General features: G+C 42.4%; 2 protein-coding genes across 3 annotated transcripts; one reads left to right on the top strand and one right to left on the bottom strand.

The window, feature by feature from the left end:
* Positions 1-3: 3 nt before the first annotated feature.
* Positions 4-5,020, bottom strand: yipf2 (Yip1 domain family, member 2). 2 transcript variants are annotated; one of them, XM_088008036.1, is made up of 9 exons: positions 4,878-5,020; positions 4,619-4,687; positions 3,913-4,076; positions 3,747-3,827; positions 3,530-3,617; positions 2,836-2,952; positions 2,599-2,765; positions 1,510-1,692; positions 4-696 (listed from the first exon to the last, which is right to left on the bottom strand). In XM_088008036.1, exons 2-9 carry the CDS (start codon positions 4,647-4,649, stop codon positions 610-612), a joined length of 918 nt encoding a protein of 305 aa, XP_087864162.1. In that variant the 5' UTR covers positions 4,650-4,687; positions 4,878-5,020; the 3' UTR covers positions 4-609. The 2 variants fall into 2 exon arrangements, with proteins under 2 accessions (XP_087864162.1, XP_087864163.1); XM_088008037.1 differs by having other exon boundaries at positions 3,913-4,099; positions 4,878-5,009.
* Positions 5,021-5,215: 195 nt separating this feature from the next.
* On the top strand, positions 5,216-7,888 carry timm29 (translocase of inner mitochondrial membrane 29). The gene is made up of 2 exons (XM_014987234.2): positions 5,216-5,417; positions 6,931-7,888. The coding sequence occupies exons 1-2, from the start codon at positions 5,312-5,314 to the stop codon at positions 7,578-7,580; spliced, it is 756 nt and encodes a 251-aa protein (XP_014842720.1). The 5' UTR covers positions 5,216-5,311; the 3' UTR covers positions 7,581-7,888.
* The last annotated feature ends 14,232 nt before the right edge of the window (positions 7,889-22,120 follow it).

Below are 22,120 nucleotides of genomic sequence, written 5' to 3'. Positions count from 1 at the left end.
ACAGAGTATTCATTCTTAATTTATTAACAAAAGTAGGTCTCAGTATTTCACAAAGGAAAATAAATAGCTGTAAACCTGCTACATACTTTAGAATTAACTTTTTTTTTTAAACTAGAGTCCTGACAGTGAGAGCTGAGCAGAGGAGACGGAGGCGGTCCACCAGCATCAGTACGTTTCTGTTCCAAGTTATTAAAACACATTCAGAACAAACAACATGTGGCTTGGAATCCATTCAGTCGGCTATGACTTCTTCATCAGGCATGTTCAAGCTTCACTAAGCAGGACGAAGAGGAATGAAAGGTGGATTCACCTCCAGTGTGTGGGTTGAACAGATTATAATGCAGGAAAGAACTGAAGGACTCCTGATTCCAGAACCTGGGAGTTTTAAAAGCAGATCTCCACTTACTGAGAGTTTAAGTTGCTCTGTTTTCATCAGAGGGGAACGGCGGCCATGTTGGACCCTCTCCATGCATCACTTCATGATAAATCACAGTAGGAAAAGCTGCTTTTTAACTTCACTTCACCCTTCCAAACCTTTCCCAGTCAGGAATGGATCTAATGTCCTGCGCTCCTAATAGGCTCCGCCCCCTTCCCCACCTGCTGCTCTGGTCAGTGGGCCGTGACCGGTGTTGGATGGATGGGTGGGGCTTTAGTGGTGGCGGGTGGTGTGTGCTCTGCAGTTTGAAAGAAGTACAGCTGGAAAGGAAGAAAATGAGAATTTTCAGCAGTTTGTTGTGAATCAATAGCTGTTTCCATTACAAATGTGTGCAAATCTATTCTGTTAATGTAAAAAAAAAAAAAAAAATTAATTGCAGTGTTTCCATTAAATAACAAATGACATTAAAATTACATGTAAATAAGCTTGTTCACTCAATAAGTCATTAAGAATCATGTCAGCGACAGATGTCAACAGTTACATGAGATGTATTCATAGTTCAGCCATGGTGCTAGAGCTCATCATCTTTCAGCCAATCAGAGGAGACGTCTGCATTTTATTCAGGCATTGGAGTGACAAGCCCCGCCTACTGGGGAGAGACTACGTATGTCGTTTGTGGCGTATTGGGGAAACTGTAGTCTGTGATTTTAACTATGGATTCTACATGTTGGAATGACGCACAGCTTTTTATGAACTGTGATGCTATGAAGCTCTAGTGGGGCCAGCTGCACATTGTCTGAAAAAACTAACCAAGCCATCATCCTGATATCCCTTTCTGTCATTTTTTTGTCATTTTCACCAGTAGGAACATCTGGCTGTTGATCATGTGACTCATTTGATGCAAAAAAGTGTTTCCATTGCAGTTTGACAAAATACATCCATTTAGATACAGCTGAAAAAAGAAAGACTCATCCCATCACAAAAACCATCAAAAAACGTGAGTTTTTCAAAATAGGCATATTTCCATTAAGCAAATTTATTTTTGCAATTTCAATTTGCGCCATTTTATGGTTAACGGAAACGCAGCTAGTGAGACCCCCTGGCCCCATCACTCCCCCACCGAGCTCATCTACCTTACAGCCGATGGCCAGCAGAGTGTGTAACACCACGATGGTCACCACTGTGGCCACCGCTGTTACTCTGGTGTCGTCCCGGACAACGGGCCAGAAGGTGAGGACCAGGACGGAGCCAGAGATCACCATGGCAACAACGATGAGCGTCCACCGCAGCCACTCGTATGATATGATCCACAGGATCTGGAGGTGATGAGATGCGAGGCGTTATGACCAGCAGCTGGACCAGCTGTCCTCTGGTCAAAACTCAGAGTTTAGACATGAGTCCAGTTCCAAAGTTATTCAGACAAAATCAGATTCATGTTCATTACAACCACTGACTTTCTTGTGTTTTACAAAGAAACACAAATCTCTTGCAACCGTGAAGATAAAAGATAATATTACATCCTTTTAGAATAAATGTTTTACACATAAAATTCTGAAAAGTGTGGCATGCTCTCTTTACTGTGACACCCCAGAATAAAACCCATCACATCCAGCTGCCTTTAGAGGAACCTAATTAGTAAAAAGTCCATCAGGTGGAGAGTCTGTTGTCAGGACAACCTTCAGAATTAACTCCACTCATCTGGTCTTTCACAGCAACGGAGATCAGGAAGCCAGACAGCCTCCAGGTTGACGTGAAAACAGCTTTGATGAACTGAACCTTCTGAAAACTAACACTGCACACCATCCTGAACGCACCATCCTCACATGGCGGTGGTAGCATCATGCTGTGGGGATGACTGCCTTTCTCAGGACTGGGTTGGAGGTTCATATCCAGCCAGAATAGTTTAGATCACAGTACTTTCAGGTGTTAGAATGGCATAGTTAAAGTAAGTCTAATTGGGATTTTTTTCTAGAAAAAATTAGAAAACTGATGTTCAGATATCCTTGATCCAATCTGACTGAACTTGTAGATGTCCAAATCTGGTAGAAACAGACCCAGATCACCTGCTGGTTCTACAGTTTACTCAGAAAAATGCACGCCACACTTTTCAGATTTTTATTTGGGGAATTTTTTTTTTTTGGCCCACTGTGAAAATTGCTGTAGCACACGCTAAAAGCTGCTGTTAAGAGAAACCCGAAGTAGATTCAGCAGCATTCACTCACTGATGTCGGAATGTAGATGAAGAGCGAGTATCCATAGACGCACACCGTCTCCAGGAAGGAGTAACCTCCGACCTGCCGCTCGGCGCCCTGTCTCCAGGTCAAGAATGCCCACAGACCGATCGGCACCAGCCAGGCGTACAGGAAGATCACCACCGCAGCTATGGTAACTGCAGCCAGACAGATCACAGTGAGCGCTGAGTGGGGGGCCCCGGGGAGGTCATGGGGTTAGAGACTGACCCCTGTGGAACTGCGGCCTGTAGTGATAACTGGGGTCGCCGAGCGAACTGAGGAAGGTGGACAAGTTCCCACTGATGGCCACCGAGAACACCAGGGTCACACAGATCCAAAACGGCCCTGTACAACACACACAAACAAACAAACACATATACTCATAACAGATCATTTATACTGTTCTCTGATCTCTCCATACTTCATAATATTCTCGAAGACGAGAGACATTTCTGTGCATCGTCCAGTTAAACATGTCTCATTTGTAGCTGCAAATGTCACATAAGTTATTGAATAAAAATAACTTATATTTTTGGGATAAATGTTCACTTTAGAAAAATTTTCTTTTTTTTTTTTAAAGAAACCCAGTTTTGCTATTTTTGAGTTTTTGAATGAAGAAAAGTATGAAACTTTTGCCAAAAGAAGATGGAAACATTTTCCTCTATGAGATGTTGATAATTGTGGAAACTTTTGTAAAAGTATTACTGGAACTTTTAGTGTCACTGAGGAAATTCAATGTGATTATTTCTTAAAACAATGACAAAACAAATAGCTAAAATATGAATTTGTTAATATATTGATATTTAAAAACATTAGTTCGTTCTTTATCATTTTTATTCAGTTATTAGGAGTCTTTTTGGAAGTGTAAACCTCTGAGTGGAACCTGAGCAGCATGTGTTCAGAGGTGAGCTGCCAAACTCACCATACAGGTCTGGGTTATTCCTCAGGTAGTGCTTGACAAAGTTTCTTCCTGGTAGCGGCATCAGAGAGCCCTTAACTCTGTCCAACACCTGCGTCATGATGGGAGGGGCAGGGGGGAACCAAGGCAAACATTAGCATTAGCCTCCTATCAGACTCTTGCTGTGTTCAGAAGGTATTTAGAGACAGGGTGTGCGGTATGTTTGTTAGTTAGCTCCTACCTGCACTGTGTCCACATTAAATAAAGACTGATAGTATTCAAAAGTCCAGAACCCACCAGCTGATTTCTGTCCTCCTAAAAGCTGAAAACACAGAACGGCAGTCAGCTGCTGTCCAGTCCAAACACCCAGAGGTCACTCTGTGTTTCAGTAACTTAAAGGAAATGACCTCTGAACTCTCCTCCTGAGCCGCCTCATCCTCAGACAGGTCTAGTTTTACATCCTCCCCAGCTGCAGGAGCTTCGGCTGTGGTCGTGGGGTCGTTGGAAGCAGACATACTGAGTGTGGGGGCCCCTGGGTCAGCAGACAGGAGATCTGCTGCTTCCTCAAACTCTACATATAAAGAAGGACAAGAGCTGTTGAAGACCACATTGAGTATTATTAAAAAAATCCCAATGAAATACTGTAAAGGTCTGGTTTTAATGTGGAAGTACTGAAGGGTTTATTTGTTTTGTAGACGGGAAAGTGGCGATTTTTTTATATCAATGTGCACTGTACTATTTAATCGGAAACAAACAGCTGTTCCTACAGTAGAACATTTATTACCAAGAAGAACTGTTACAAGAACAAACAAAAACAACAAACTCTTACATTTTATGCTAAGTTGATATTTTTTTAAAACCAAACGTAAAACTGTTTGTCTAACATCCTGTCCATTGGTTCTCAAAAGCGATCCTCCAATCTCACCAGCAGATGTCGCCATTTACATAACATAACCCTATTCTGCCAAACAGTGGACAGGTTTGACAAACAGATGGTGATAATAAATGTAATATATTGTTTCTCATTTCACTTCTATATGTTAATTAGCTTTCTTAACTGTAAGGCTGAAAAACATGCTGGAGGAGAAACAGACAGAAAGCGGCCATATTTACCCTGGAACTGCAGGTCATTTGGAGTGGCCATCGCTCGTTTAGACAAGACAAAGCAACTTCATGCAGAACCTAAAAGAAGGAGCAAAGAGAAAATATTCTAAATGACAGGTCTCACATTTAAGATAGATAAACTAATTTCAGTAACAACAGGAATAAAATAAATCATTAATCATTAAAAAGCTAAAGCTTAAAAATGAAATAAACCAACAAAGACACAGCTCGTCAAACGAGCTAGACTAACCGCTCTGCAGCAGCTCACCTTCGCATTAAAATGTTTCTCCTCAGGAGGGAAGCGTCTTTCTAGGCTCAGCAGTCCCGGGGGAGGGTTCATAAAACCTGCAGCACCGCTAGTCTTCACACAGGTCTACAGCCGCTGCTGTCAGACAGGAGCTCTTCCGGTACACGTCACCACGTAAACAAAGCCGTCACGTGAACACAATTTTAAAATAATTTATTTTTAAACAGCAGAACATGTATTTCTAGTATCTCAAAACATATACCGAATTGTGTATGTATGCAGAAAGGTATTTTTCTCTTTCTTTCCCTTTTCATTCAAGCGGAACCTTTCTGACACTGCTACTTGCTGACGGAAGACCAAAACTGGGGCACCCGGCCCGCGCCATTTTGGTTCCATGTGAGCTCGCTGCTACTTGCAGTGCAGGCTGTGGGTGAAGGTGACCGTGTTGAGTGAAAATGGCCTCAATGCGGACAGCCAGGAGGATGTTCTGTGCTGCGGCTCAAGCAGCGGCTACCCCGGCTCCCAGCAGCCGCTGGGAGAGGCTGAAGAGGAGCAAGGCGGGTAGGGAACGAGCTGACCGAGAGAAGTCAGCTGAGGTTCAGGCCACCATTATTCTAGATTGCTATGGGAAGCAGAATAGGTTGCCCGATTTATTGTCGGAATGAATATTATAGGAAACTATTAAACAGAAAACAGAAGAGAGAAAATAACTGTTATTGTGCTAAAGAAGCGCAGACTGTAAGAGGCGTTGAGTCAGCAGGGCTGTCTCTCCGGATGCAGCTAATTGCTGCAAACTGTAAATCAGCTGGTTTATTTTGAAATGTTTAATGTAACATAATGATTTAATATCGCGACTAAACTGACTGCATATAACCACAGGACCACTTTATTCGATATACTTGTTTAATTGCTTAACAGTAATAGCAGATTAATCAGCTGGTGCATCTCAATGCAGGCATCTAGATATGATAAATATCTTGCTGAAGTTCAAAGCTTTATTCTAGTGAATAATTTGTTCATCCATCCTAAAGCTTCTCCATCCTTCCTACGATTCAACGATTTGTCCGTCTGGTCTTCCTGGCAGTCTGTACTTTTAGCAGGTTCCATATTTATAGTCGGACAACACAGTGGTGCCAGTTGCAGCAAGGAGGTCTTGCTGCAACTGGCACCAGGGTTTGGTCTCCCCTTCCAGGTACTCCAGCTTCCTCCCATAACCCATAAACATGGCCGTTAGGTTACTAGGTTTCTCTCAATTGTCTTTAGGTGCGTGCGCGTCCGTGCGTGCGCGTGCGCCTGGTTGTTGTGATTTGCTGGCAGCCTATCCAGGATGTCTCCTGCCTCTACTCCAATGACTGTTGCAGCAGCGTGTATAGAGGATGGACGTTTAAAGTCTTAACTCCAAAAATGAATGGGGCATTTTGAAACGTGCCTGAAGTTTTTACTTTGGACATTGGCAGTATTTCCCCCCAACCAACACCCCTCCCCCCAAAGAAAAAGACTAAAAATGTGTTTCTTTGATATGGCAGAAACAAGTCAGTAATGAACTGATTCTGTTCAACTAAACCTTAGGTTGTATCTGAAAACGGAGTCAGTAAGATGACTGTAAGTTGTGTCATTTTGTGGAGGAATAAGGCATGATGTCACTCAGAGCACAAAGCATAGAATTAGACTGAACAAATCTGTCCTTATGGATCAGGTACATTGTCACAGATACCCGGTCTAGAATCTTTTTCCAATATTGGGACCGACAGATGTTAATGTGTCAGTCCCAATAGAAACTATGTCAGCTGACTTCTGCAGTGATGATTATCTATTATCAGGACAACCCTCCCTGATGAACATTTTGCCTTTACTGTTGTCTTGTTAAAAAGAGTGCGCTGAGTCAAACTGTATCATTGTGATTGGTTTATTCAGGATCACCAAACTTCCAGCATGGGCATCATCATAACAATCAGCATCACCTAGACTACCTGAGCCTGGCGCACTTTTGTGATGTCATCACAGGTGGCCATTTGTAGTTTGTATCCATGCGTAACATTAACACTGCAACTGTGTCTTCTTCTGTTGTCTCCAGGTGTGTGGTGTGGCAGCCTGCTGTCCGACTATAAGGAAGCGTTCAGGGAGATGGTTGTTGGCGCTTGGGAGCGGCCGCTAAAGTCCTCTGTGTACTTGTCTCTGCTGGGCGGGGCCTATGTCTGTTTTCACACCAAACCTGACCAGTCATCTTTTGAGGCCGCCTTGCTGGAGCGCTCCAACCAGCTGAGCCTTCTGTCACCGTGGATACGCAACGGCATCTCTGACGGCCACGTTCAAAGCCTGGTGAAGCTTCGTAACGAAGGCCGACTCCGCTACGCCAGCCTGGGACTCCTCAGTGTGGTGTACCGTGCAGACTACGACCCAGACGCCACACTGTACGAAGCCCGCTGCTCCAACCTGTCGGTGCCCTGGAGGGAGCTTCCTCAGCGGGTGCTGGACGTCGGCTTCACTGGCTGCTGGTGGATGCTGGACTCAAAGATGAAGGACTACGACATCAACAACGATGAGTACAAACACCTTCCGGCACACCTGCAGACAACCACACCACCCAGCCCACAGCAGGTGGAGAGGAACGAGAGGTTACACAGGGATTCCTGGTTGCCGCTGACGATGGAGGACGAGGAGGAAGAAAGAATACCTGTGGACAAAATGGAAAATGTCAGTGAACAGAGTCAGATAAAACTGTGAGACATTTAATCTGTGAACTCTGTGCTTTTATTCTCAGTTTTGGGTCAGTATCATGAAAGAGAAACCTCTTCGGTTCAGAGAGTCCTTAGTTTGTTTTTTCACATTAAGTGTTGGTGAATGTTTTATACAATGACAATCAATCGGCCATCTTTGAACTAATGGAATCTGTTTACCACGCTAAGCCATCACAGGTGTCAACCTTGTTCCTGGTCTCTCTGGAAAAGAAAAACACCCAAAACATCCACAGGTGAGACACACAGAGCCTGTGGTTTAATAATTTATTCTGATTAAAGGAAATCTAAAATACAGCAGCTCAAGCTCAGTTTTTTTCATATACTATCAGTGCTTTCCAGAATTTCCTTCAAGAATTTGCAATGATGGGAAATGAGTTTTACATCACTCTGGCTAAACTTCATTTTACTCTCCTTTGTCATTCAGCCAGACTGGACAGTTTCCTGGTCTTTTCTGGTTTGAAGAAATCTTATAGATTTATATCTGGTCTAAAAGCCGATGATTTGTAAATGTTCAACTGACATCTGCTTATAGCTGAGATTGGTAAAACTCTTATGCCTGTAAAAGTTTTGAAAAGTGTCCTATATCCTCCCTCTTCACAGTTGTGCATTACTTTGTGTTGGTCTGTGTCATAAAATCCCACTAGAATACAGAGGAGGCTAATTCCAATGTGAAAAAGTTTAGTGAATTCTTCTGTGAGACAGAGTAGCTGCATGTCAGATACTAGATTAATAGCCAAAGGATGATGAAGACTTGAAATTAATTTTGGTTCTTAGGAGTTTTTCATTTCCATAACATCAGCAAGATGAGTTGAGGTGAGGTTGGATCTCAGTCCCTCAATGTGAACAGAGTGTGATCTCTCATCCTTCCATTGATAACTCAGCCACTGGGCCAGAAAGTGTAGATTATTGGTCCACAGTGATCCATGATGCTGGTGATAAATCATTAGCAAAGGATGCCGAATGTCATGTGAAGAAAGTTACAAGTCAAGAGTCTAGGTTCTGGTTTCCATCAGCCAGGCTTCTGTTCCATTTGTGTCCAAGCCATGGTAATGGTAGCTCTTACCCACCAGGTGGTGCTCTAGTGCAAAAGAATAGTTAGCCTGATTCCTGTCAAATTGGAACAGTTTTACTGTCTGTTCTATAAAGAGTTGGAACTGGACACATAAAGAATGACTCAACATCAGCACATTGAAATGAGTCTTAAAAAGAAACACAAACAATGCAAAGTTCAGAAAAGTAAAGATTTCACTCAGATTTCCTTAAAGGATAAATAAATATGAACAGTTTTCATATCCATTAGAAACTCCTGTAGCAGCCTAAAGTGGATAATGACCCTCTAGCAGTGTTGTGTTCAAGACCACCTAACCCGAGACCAAGACAAGACCAAGACCAGAGTGTATTGAGACCGAGACAAGACCAAGACTTTTGGGGTCCGAGACCAAGTCAAGACCAAGACCGAGGGGAGTCGAGACCGAGTCAAGACCAAGACCAGCGGCCCGCGCTACATGACACAATAAAATGTAAAATATGATCGAAATTGCTTCTCAAAATAATCTAAAAGATCCATATTACCATAAAACACCTAGATATTAAATACTTAATACATTTTACCAATATTAAATATTCCATTTATGTGCTAAAAAGTGTGATGGTCTCGTGCCATCCCTAAAAACATAACGCCCTGGGCATTTGCCCATATTGCTCATATAAGAAGCCACCACTGTCTGCACCATTAAACATAGCAATTGAGGCAATGCCCTGACGGTAAATAATGCTCAACCATGAACACTGACCAAGGAGCAACAAGCAAGAAGTAACCAAACAGAAGGCGCTCATCGTGACTGTTTTCACTCTCTATCCCAGTACATGAAGCCAGGTAGTCTGACACCATGGCAGACATTACAGCTGCCACTTTGAACAAAAACAATCAAAGAGTGCATGCTCTGCGTGCTCTTTCGTTCTTGTGTTTTAGTTATTTGTTAATTTAAATATTAACGTACATAATAAAATAAAATAATGATGCAGTGTACACAGAGCATTACAAGAACAAAGAACGGGTGTTCTGTCAGGTCAGATCACGGTGTTCTGTCAGATCAGCATACGTTGTCAGATAGTCGTACGCTTAGCTCAGATATGCATATGCTGTCATTACCATATGATTTTATTTAATCAGCAACATAGAACCATGACGTAGATCATCATACACTTGGTTATTAACAGTTGTATGGCATCCAGCTGCAGCCAGACCTGCTTTAAACACATTTTGAAACCACGACAACGCATGTGTATCCATCTAGTTATCACATTATGTCATATTATAAACAATTTAATTACTTATTTTCGTCATAACTTGTTGCGTATACTGACAACTACACTGACGGTCGGACTTAATGCGCATGCGCTGGCATGGTACTCACTGCATGTATGCTATTCTGACAGCGTATGGCTATGTGATAGAACACCGGCTATATCTGTCAGACATGTCATTACCATAAGATTTCATTTAATCAACAACATAGAATCATGACGTAGATCGTCATACACTTTGTTATTAACAGTTGTATGGCATCATGACTTAGCGGTTAAGTGAGTTTTACACGGGTGTGTGTTGTAGCTGACTCCAGCAGCAGCCAGACCCTGTTTTAAATACACTTTGAAACCATGACAACACATGTATATCTATATAGTTATCATTGAAAACAATTTAATGACTTATGTTCATCATAACTTGCTGCGTATGGTGAACTGACAACTCCTCTGACGGTTGGATTTCTTAGTGCTTAATGCATGTATGCTATCCTGACAGCGTATGGCTATCTGATAGAACAACGGCTCTCAGTGAGTGACACTCCAGTCCTATCTAATAAGTAAAGAGCCATGGAGAAGAATTGACTGTTTCTGAATGTCACCTCACACTATATTGCAGACTTTTGGACATAGCGTTGTCCCATATATGCGACAAGTCAGTCAACACCTCCGCACAATAATTCAGCACAGTGAGTGATAACATTTTTCATCACAATGCTTATGTGTCTCTGTACAGCTAGCTTTGATAACATCGCGTTAACAGAGCTTACCTTCTTTGAGCTACTTTTCTAAGTGACGAAAAAAGTTAGACGTTGTCTCCACCGTCTGTGAAAGCGAATCGCTGCTGAGTTAGCTGTGGCCATCGGATTTCTTACTATTTATGCAGCGCTATTATATTACTGACGATTAGACAAACATTTTCTGCCGCTGAGAGGAAACCACTGCGCATGTCCTGGAGCGCCGCGCGCGAGTGAAAGGTGGGGAGGGGAGGAGGGAGAGTGAAAGGTGGGGAGGGTGGGCGGAGTAACAGAAACACGTAGTTGCTTGGATTTTAATCGGTGCGTTTTGCATCCACTGAAAACAAAGATGTTAACAAATAAAGTGGACAGAATGCTGTACGTTTAGTGATATTTTCACAGTTGCGGTCTTGACTGGTCTTGAAATAAAATGCCGAGTCCTCAGCGCCCGAGACCGAGACAAGACCGAGACCAAATGCGGTCGAGTCCGAGACGAGACCGAGACCATCAAAAAATGGTCTTAAGACCGGTCTTAAGACCAAGACCAACTTCGAGTACCACAACACTGCCCTCTAGAGATGTGATGGCTGCAGCATTCAGTTTAACTCTAATTCCTCTATTAAACATCGATGGGGACGATTCATCCAGGAAGGATTCTGTTGGGGGTTTGTGGATTTATTTCTCTAGTGTAGTATCTGTCTTTTATGTCCTTGCATCTCTCAGAATTCCCCTTCCCAATATTTCCTTGATCTCATGTAAAATGAAAATACTCAGGAAAAAGACACATGTTCCAGTCCATGTGTCAAACATAGAGGACATGTGACTGGATGGAAGGAGATCAGTGTTTACTGCTGACATCACCAACTGGCAGAAGGACTTCTGAATCGGTCTGAATCTCTGTCTGCTCACATCACCTGCACGTCACCAATGAGCCGAAGCGCTCTTCAGAAGGTTCCTGGTAGCTGCTCAGGGCAAACAGATGAAACATTCCGTCCTGTCAGATGACCTCACCCCTTAATGAGAGTGACTCTCGCTTCCTGAACTTTAATGAAAGCCAAAAAGAGTCTGAAACAAGAAGCAAGTGTGGCAAACAGTTAAGCATCTCCATATAAGACTCCAGTGAGTCACTTATTGTCTTCTAAGATTTAAAGAACAGATACTTTAGATCATTTTTATATGTCTTATTTCTCAATCTACTCCTTTCTTTAGGAGCAGGTCACCTCAGCACATTATCCATAAACCTGTGTGGTCTCTGTCTCTGTTAGCATCATAGTCATGTCTCCAAGTCCTATAGGTCCACTATGTGTCCTCAGCACATGTCCAAGTCATGTCTCCCCAAGAGTTTATCCCTCTGATATACTCATTTCTAATCACTACCAATGAAAGTCTGATCATCCTTACCTCTGCCACCTTCAGCTCCATCTCCCATTCCCCAGTCAGTGCAGCCACCTCTAGCTTCTGTAGACCAGAGGCGTCAAACTCAAATCCTAGAGGGTCACTGCCCTGATTAATTACTTATTGGTGTCATACCAGGTTTAAAATTTTAGTATCACAACAACCCTGAAATCTAGATGTGAAAATCTGGTAGAAACTGCAGTGAACTGTGATTTTACTCAGAAATGATATGAATTTTACAACTGCAATCAGAAGACGTGGTTTCCTTTAGTCAGGCAGTAAAGATAAAGCCGGCTTGAGTTTTGAGTTTGATATTTTGAAATAAAAAGGGAATAAAAAAATTAAATAATTATTCTGCTTTACTTCTGCTATCCTCCTTTCTGTGTTTGCATCTTTTCAAGTTTCCTGTTTGCACCTCCCTCCATTTGTGCCATATGGCCCCTACTGGCCCCTACTGGCCCCTCCTCCACTCAGACAGGGAGCCGGGTTCAGTGAGGGTGGTCACTGTCAGGTGCTGTTGGAGAAATATGCAGTTTTTTCTTTTTTTCAGTAAGGGCTGGGCTTGTGAAGCAATCAACAACACCCGACAGCGTTCACACATAATCTGGAGTCAGGTGTCAGGAAATGTAACTTTTAGACACCTTAACGTCGACTCAAGTGGATCCAATTGGAATTACAGAGAAGATCTCTGGAGCTCAAATGCTTGCATATGATATCATATCCTAATGTCAACCAGTCAACCTTCAGGTAAGATCTAAAGTAGTTTTCTGGTGGGTCATATTGGTGCTGTTTTCTCCATGTTATCTGCACTCAACCCCATGAAGAGGAGAGAGGGAAGTGATCGACAGAGTGAAGGAAAATGAAAACACACACACACACACACACACAAAAAAAAAAAAATATATATATATATATAGAGAGAGAGAGAGTCTCCAAAGATGCTCTGAATCTGGGGATACAGAGCAGAAACCAATAATGTATGTGTAGAAATTCTCCCATTCATGTTTTGAATGTTTAAGAAACATTCTAGAAGTAGACTGCTGCTTCCACTCTGAATCAACTTCAGTGGAGCTCAGAAGTTGATTTAACTCTTTGGATTAACCAGGAGAAGTGGAGCTGATTAATGAAAATAATCCTCAAATCTGACACTTACCTAATAATGATGAACTCAGTCATCAGTCTGGGTCTGCAGGTGCCACAAGGTGGACCGCTCCTAATGGATCGACCATCACCTAATTTCTGTCAGGTCTTCCATACGCTTTCAAAACTTTCTTACATTGTTTCTCATTTCTTTGGCATGTTTTTGGGAAACCAGCTTCTAATTCATCTCCTTAAATTAGAATAGCTTTGAAATAATTTAGAATATAATTTGAAAGTTGATGTAATGAGGTATTTCGATTCAAAGAGTAAGCTTCATTCCATTTGTTGCATACATAAAATTTTTTTGAATCTGTTAATTTCTGTCAATGTTGATTGTCACAGCTTAAAGCTACTGTAATTAATATCCAAAATTTGGTTTCTCTTACATTTAAAAAGATACATCAACTGATGAAGAAGCACTTTGATCAAGTTATCCTGAAAAATGAAAACAGGTGATCCAACTGCAATACACTGAGTTCCCTGGTCACAAATAACTGGGTAACCAAGTAAATTTCTTATGTTTATTAAGTCATCATGTAAATATAGTAAGTTTGACAAACTTTATTTGTCAAACTTTAAATATATAGTTCATATATAGTTCTAAAAAAGTTGTCTTAAGGCAAACGTTATTTAAATCTGTCATAAACACGGTCCAGTTGACGACTGATGATTAGGGATGCTGTGTCATCTGTTGCTATTGGATATAACCTTTTAATGTGACATTTTCGAGGCCTTCATGCTTCATTTTGCTGACAAAGCTTTATGGAAATGCTGATTTCACTTTCTAGTAGGACTTGATATCTGCCCACACTGCCAAAAGTACCAGTACCTGTTGTAATCACCATGGTAACACCAACAAACTGGCCTGACCTAAACCCCGTAGAGAAAGAATGGACTGTTCAGAAGAGGAAGACGACAGACGTCAGAGTCAATGCAGAAGAGTTGAAGTGTGCTGTCAGATCAAGCAGGATGATCAGCTTGATGAAAAGGTAGAATTACTGCAGGCTGATGTTTAGTGGCTACACTGAACACAAATGTGTTCATAGCAGACTGCTGCTTCTACTGGAATAATCCAAGGAGGTTTTAATTCCTAAATATGTTAGAAAAAGAAAAGTAAACCTTTTAAATCCAGTTACTCCACATCAGTAGAGCCTGTTGTGAATGCTCAGGCTAGTTAGCATGAGCAGCACATAAAGTGTTGTCCTGTAATGGTCAGTTGTTTCTCCACCATCAGCACATTGAGCAGTGATTGATAGCACTAAGCCCCTCCTCCTGGCTCTGATTGATTGTTTTTGTATTGCTTCACAGCAATAGAGGCTCTGGTTGTTTCACAGATTATGTGTCTAATATTACACTGTCTCAACATAGCACATCTATAAAGGGAAACAGAGAAAGTTATTTTATAAAAATTTACAGCCGCTTTCACAAACTGTAGCATTTAGAGTTTCTGTCTGTTTCCATGTTTGTATTTCTGATTGTTTTTGATTGACTGATTTATTTCGGGGGTTTCTGGTTCACTCTGTGGTGTCCCTCAGGGCGTTGGCCGCCTGCTGTCCTGTGGCTGCTCCTCCTCTGTTCATTTGCTCATATGTGTAGCATTCTGTAATCCAAAAGCATAAACACTCCTTGGCTCAGTCAGTCAGTTGTCAGATCCTCTGCTATTGTTGCTGCTGTTAATATCAGCCTGAGTTTATTATTAAACCTTCATTTCATCATGCTCCTCTCCACCTCATCTCTGCATTCTGGTCTGCAACAAACCTCCACCCATGAGACACTGTGTGTGTGTGCGCGCATGTGCATGTGTGTGTCTGTGGTGGGTGGGGTCATTGGGGTAGCAGTGCAGCTCTATAACGTCTGTCAGTCTTGGAGTGTGAACATGTTTGAAGGGTAGCAGCAGAAACGGTGAGGGAGAGAGAGAGAGAGAGAGTAAAGGAAGGAGGGATAGAGGGAGGGAGGGAGGAGATAGTAAAGGAGGCCAGAGCAAGAAAGGAGTGGAGGAGGGGTGTCTGGTAGACAGAGAGAAGGAAAAGGGGAGAGAGGAAGAGAGAGAGGGGGGAGGAGAGACAAGCCAAGTGTGCACAGTATTCATTCAAACTGACAGAGCCTGTGTGTGTGTCTGTGAGTGTGTGTGTCTGTCCTGGTTTGTACTTCCTATTGCTGCTCAGTCTCTCAGCAGACAGCCTCCAGTTTAAATCAGCGGGACCACGACAACGGAGCAGAGCAAAGGAAAGGAAAGAGAGTGTTAAACGACAAAGGAGGACGAAGAGGAGGAGAAGGATGAAGAGCAGAAGGGACAGAGGAAGACAGGGTGGAAGTCCATCAGAGTCAAAAGGAAAATGAGGACAGAGGTGCTGCTGCTCCAGCAGAGGCTGATGCAGAAGGTGAGTCAGTTCTGGTTCTGGTTCTGGTGCTGTGCCTCCGAAGCGTCCTCCAGCATCCTCCCTCTTCACCGGACCTTGATAGGGAGAGGTCGGTGTGATGTGACAGGGTGTCAGCGAGTGTTTGCCCACACTGAAGGGTGTGCATGATGCAACGCTGAGGAGGAACGCCCAGAGAGACGGGAGGATGGAGCGGAGAACAACAAGGCTAACATGGCAACCACACTGCTGGATTCTCATTCATCATGTCGGTTTGCTGTGATTGTGTGTGTGTTTTTTTTTTAAATGCATGTGTGTATGTGTGTGTGTGTGTGCATGTGTGCGTGTGTGTGTGTGTGTATGTGTGTGTGTATGTGTGTGTGAGTAGAAAGGCGTGCCGACCCGCATGCTGTGTGAGCTGCATGGCCGACTGCCACAACGCAAGAGAATGACAATTAGATTAGAGTATTGATCCAGTCTGGGGCAGGTATCAGGATGCAGACACACTCACACACCCAGCAGATAGCCAAAACCAGAGGCGTTACACACATCCACACACACACACACACACACACATATCAAATCCTTGTCACATTTCAAACCAGTGATCAGAAACAGAGAAACTGTGAGTGGAAATTCCCAGGAAGACTTCAGCAGCTCTTCCTCTTCTCGCTCAAACCTCCAGTTGTGAGAATCAGTGTTTGACAAAACCCCAAAATAAACACGTCTCTGAACACACATGCATGCACACGCACACACACACACACAGCTGAACTCGGCTGAGGTCACACTCTCACTCACACTCACACACATCCCCAGCAGCAGCAGCAGCAGCGTGGGTGCCTCCCTTGAACTCGTTCACCAGTGAGGTCACGGGTTCAAGTCCCTGGTGGGGGGAGGGGCAACGAGTGGGAGAGTGATGGAAGGAGGAAGAGGTGGGGGAATGGGGCGCTACTCACTCAGTCTCGCACCCTTCCCTGCTCCATTCTGCCTACACCCCTCCCCCTTCTCTTTATCCTTCCTTCTTTCTCTCACACAGCCGTGCTCACATGTAGATGCACCAGATTTGCGTCAGTGCATTACATGCAGCCTGCACATGCTGCTGCGTGCGCGGTGTGCGGCATGCTTCTGTGTCCCAATCGCCGGGGTTAGACCTTTATTTGGGCTGCTGCTACCTGAGTCTGTCAGCATCTTTATCTCTAAGTGGTCTGTGATGTGGTTCCTCCATGTTTCACCCACCGCTGAGGTTTATGGAAGATCAAAGCTGTCAGGATTGATTCAAGCTGCAGCATCAGAAGCTGAAAATAATGTGTGTTTGTTTTTTTCTCTCCTCCTGAAGCAAGATGTCCAGCCACCTGGTCCAGCAGTTCAGGTCTGTTATTTCTTCATCCCATTTTCATTTTTTTAAAAGGATCTCAAATTATTTTTCCAAAAGGTTTGGTGTAGAATTAGAACTTCTTAAAAGTTTCTCTTAAAGAGGTAGTGTCATGTAAAAATTATTATTATTATTATTATTATTATTATTATTTTAGCTTTACATCATGTTATAATGTTATTGCCTTGTCAAAAACATGTCTGGAGTGCTGCTTTGATTCTTTCATGCATGTTTGAGAAATACTTTAATCTCCATGGCAAACATTCAGATTTGCAAAACATTTGGGGGGACCTAGCCCCGCCTTTAAGGACGAAGCTCCTCCTCAGTGCTGCAGCTTCCAATCTTCAGACTCACAGAACAGCCCCCCTGCCCACTCAGCTTTCTGCTGAGTGAGCTTTCTTTAGCACATCTGCTAAGCTCATCATAGGAGCTACTTCTCAGAGCAATGCTGGTAAGAATCCCTATTAACTCTTTAATTATGTTAAATGATTAATTGAGGATCCATGTTGTGATGACTTCCTGAAGGCGGAGTTTCAAAAAGAGAAGGAGAGACCCAATTTCAAGGAGTTCAATTACAAAGTCAAATTTGTTATATGTCATATTTGACTGATACAGCATATTTTATATATATTTATATATATTTATGGTGTGTATAATACTGTCCCTTTAAAAGACCCTTTAATTTAAAAATAAGGAATTTTAACAATAGGTAGGCTCGTGTCGCCTTCCTTCCTGTAGTTCAGTCGCGCCTCTTGCTCAGTTTAATCTAATCTGGGGGGAAAAAAATTGAAGAAAAAACTTACAAAACCAGCTTTCAGTGTGAAATTTAGCAAACACACATTCATATTTACTGCTCCACATGAGCTCCCAGTGACACACACTCACACACACAGCCTCTCTTTCATAGGAAACAAGAGTAGGAAACCTTTGACCTCAACCATTCAGCCAGTCTGGAAAATACAGAGCCTGGAATCGATCAACACTCCTTCTGACCAGACACTCAGCACCGCCCTACCTCCCACTATCACCCAACCCAACCCGCCCCACCCTGCCTCACCCCACCCCGCCCCAGCCCGCCTCCAAACACCTCCTCATACTTTAAGCCACGTGGCTCCTCCATCCCCGCTCTATTGACTCCTCAGCACTGACTCTTTAAGTGGGAAGCATGACTGCTTACAAGATTTTACAGAACTGAACGTAAAACATGAATTTTATTGGAAGCTCACAGTTAAACAAACATTTGTCAGAATTACGCTGAGATCATTTTTTAGCTTGTCAGAGTTCAGGAAGCTTTCTGGCAGCATCGCAGAACAGAATCATATCATTTATTCTCTAAATGCCGGGCATGTTCTGAACGTCTGTCTTCTATAACACATCAATACACTGATGATCTTTGAGCTTCATGTCAGGTTATAGTTAGTAGTGGGACAAGATTAAAATGTTTCATTGAGTTAATTGCAGGGTTCATCATTAATTAATAAAAATTGCATTTTATTTATCACCTAAATAACATTACTAATTTGTAATTCTTTGCCTCTAAATGATTAAATACACATTTGATCTGAGCAACAAAAATATTTGCTGTTTTTAATGTGTTTAATTAATACAATTTTAATTAAAAAAACAATATATAGACAAGATCATTTTTTTTATTCAAAAACAATTTTATATTTATATTTATATATATTCATGCATTAACCTGTTATACAAGTTGTACGCTGTGTACTTTACACAGCGTCAGACAGACAGACAGACAGACAGACAGACAGACAGACAGACAGACAGACAGACAGATAGATAGATAGATAGATAGATAGATAGATAGATAGATAGATAGATAGATAGATAGATAGATAGATAGATAGATAGATAGATAGATAGATAGATAGATAGATAGATAGATAGATAGATAAAAACAAATAAAAACTACAAAATGCAAAATATATTCAAAAAAGATTCTTAAAAAAATTATTACATGAAAGCAAGAAAAAAAGGTTTTCATCCCAGGTGGAAAAAGTTTATTGTTCTGTTCATCACTATACACTTCATCCAGAAACTATTCAGTGCTTCACTTTTTCCACATTTTGTTCTGTTCCAGCCTAATTCCAAATTGTCTTAATGTAATCTCTTTCCTCTGAATTCTACACACAAATACACCATGATGACAATGTGGAATATATATATATATATATATTTATATATATATATGCCACACACTTGGATCATTGAATGCTTAGAGATGTATAACATCAACAGGACTCTAAGAGCCTTCATTGCAAACTCGATGGGGCTGTGGAAAACCACCCTTGAAGCCAACTGCAAACCGCTTGCACAAGTGTCCATCAAATGTGGCATATACCAAGGAGATGCTCTGTCCCCACTGCTGTTCTGCATAGGCCTGAACCCCCTCAGCCAAATCATCAACAAGACTGGCTACAGATACCGACTCAAGAATGGGGCCACAATCAGTCACCTCCTCTACACGGATGACATCAAGCTGTACGCCAAGAGCGAGCGAGACATCGACTCACTGATCCACACCACCAGGATCTACAGCACTGACATTGGGATGTCATTCAGACTAGAGAAGTGTGGTCGGATGGTTACAAAGAGAGGGAAGGTCATCCACACAGAAGGGTCTCACTCCCAGAAGGAACAATAGCAGACATAGAGCACAGTTACAAGTACCTGGGAATACCACAAGCAAATGGCAACCTCGATGAGGTCACAAGGAAAGGAGCCACAGCCAAATACCTCCAATGAATAAGGCAAGTCCTGAGAAGCCAGCTCAATGGCAAGAACAAGATCCGTGCAATAAACAGCTATGCCTTACCAGTAATCAGATACCCTGCCGGAATAATTAGCTGGCCAATGGAAGAGATAAAGGCCACAGATGTTAAGACTCGGAAGCTACTAACCATACATGGAGGGTTCCACCCCAAATCCAGCACCCTGAGACTGTACACGAGCCGTAAGGAAGGAGGCAGAGGACTAGTGAGTGTGAGAGCCACTGTCCAGGATGAAACATCCAAGATCCATAAATACATCAAGGACAAAGCCTCAACATACGATGTGCTCAACGAATGTCTCAGACAATGGGGAACAGAGGACGAGGTGCTGGAGGAACCATCATGGGAGGACAAGCCCCTACATGGGATGTACCACCGACAAATAACTGAAGTGGCTGATATCAGGAAATCCTACCAATGGTTGGAAAAAGCTGGACTCAAGGACAGCACAGAGGCCCTCATCCTGGCTGCCCAGGAACAGGCCCTAAACACCAGAGCAATAGAGGCTCAGATCTACCACACCAGACAAGACCCAAGGTGTAGGTTGTGCAAGGAGGCCTCTGAGACAGTCCAGCACATAACAGCAGGGTGCAAGATGCTGGCAGGGAAAGCGTACATGGAACGACATAACCAAGTGGTGGACATAGTGTACAGGAACATCTGTGCCGAATATGGACTGGAAGCCCCGAGATCGAAGTGGGGAACACCCCCAAAGGTGGTGGAGAATGACCGAGCTAAGATCCTGTGGGACTTCCAGATCCAGACAGACAAGATGGTAATGGCGAACCAACAGGACATTGTGGTGGTGGATAAAGAACAGCGGAAAGCTGTTGTGGTGGATGTAGCAATACCAAGTGACCACAACATCAGGAAAAAGGAGCATGAGAAACTGGAGAAATACCAGGGTCTCAGAGAGGAACTGGAGAAGGCCTGGAAGGTGAAGACCACAGTGGTGCCTAAGGTCATCGGGGCCCTCGGGGCAGTCACCCACAAACTGGAGCAGTGGCTCAAACAGATCCCAGGAACAACATCAGACAGCTCAGTCCAGAAATGTGCAGTTCTAGGCACAGCCAAGATACTGGAGGAGAACCTTCAAGCTCCCAGGCCTCTGGTAGAGGACCAGAGCTCAGAGGATGAAAGAGACCACCCGCGGAGGGTGAGAAGGGAATTTATATATATTTATATATATATATATATATATATATATATATATATATATATATATATATATATATATATATATATATATATATATATATATATATATATATTAGATTTTTGCAAATTCATGTTTTAACAATAATAACATCCACTTAAGTAATTACAGTCTTTGCTTAATACTTTGATGATCTAACTTTGGCAGCAGTTAAAGCCTCTGGTCTTGGAGTCTTTTTGGAGCTTGATCCCTCTCAGCTCCAACACAGGAGAGTAAAATGTTTGGATTCTCTCTTTAGGATGCAATCACGTTTGGAAAAGGCCTGGTCATCGGTTTGATTCAGGTGTGGAGAAAGCTTGCAGATCTCGATGAGGCGCTTTGATTTAAGCTGGAGAAACAGCGCAGAGATGATCAGTGGAAGCAACTCAGTTATGATCTTCATGGCGTGAATACTTACAGAAATGTGATTTATCAGTTTTATATTCTTAATACATTTTCAAAAATCTCAAAAACGTTTTTTTCTACCTTGTCGCAGTCAGACGTTTGTGTGTAGAATTTTGAAGAAAGAGATAAATTTAATTACAAATTGGAATAACGTTGTAACATTAAATCTGGAAAAAGTGAAGAACTGTGAATTCTTTCCTGATGATCTATAGCTGACAGAAATTTGATCAGAAAAACATCTGTTGAATACTGCACAGCAAAAATAAACTGTTTAGATCAAGCAACATGTTCCCTAGTCATGTCCAGTGCTGCATTTTTAACATAATTTCTAATTCTTTGTATATGTACATAGTATATTTTCAGAAAATTTACTGTTTTTTTTATTATTATTTTGTGCTTCAGCATCCTCTGTGAGAGGAATCCTGTGCTGTGATAAGCCATCTAAAAGGCCAAGACCAGGTGAGAAATGTTGAGTTATAACCAGGGTTATGGTAATTCACAATGATGCAGTGAAAAACCCAGAACAAACCCTGTGACTGTGATTTCCCCTGCCGTTGAAATGAAACTATTAATAATGATGGGAATACTATAAATGTGTTGCCAACAGCAACACAAATGCAGTCGGGTCATAATCAGTTCACATGCACTGCATGTGCCACTCAGAGATGGACCTAAAGTGGCATTATTAGTAAATTCCTATCATACTCTGAGGAGGGATGAGGATCCTGTTCTAAGTGAGTACACTGATATAAACCATCCCATAATATCTCTGACTGGATGTTCAGGGTGGTTATGCTGCTGGAAGGTGAACCTCAGGTCATCTGGA

The sequence above is a fragment of the Poecilia mexicana genome, unplaced genomic scaffold (genome assembly GCF_051168715.1).
Source record: "Poecilia mexicana isolate PSO_F unplaced genomic scaffold, ASM5116871v1 scaffold_8, whole genome shotgun sequence".
NCBI lineage: Eukaryota > Metazoa > Chordata > Actinopteri > Cyprinodontiformes > Poeciliidae > Poecilia > Poecilia mexicana.
Note: the sequence above shows the minus strand (reverse complement) of the source record. Positions and strands in the feature narration are given on the sequence as shown.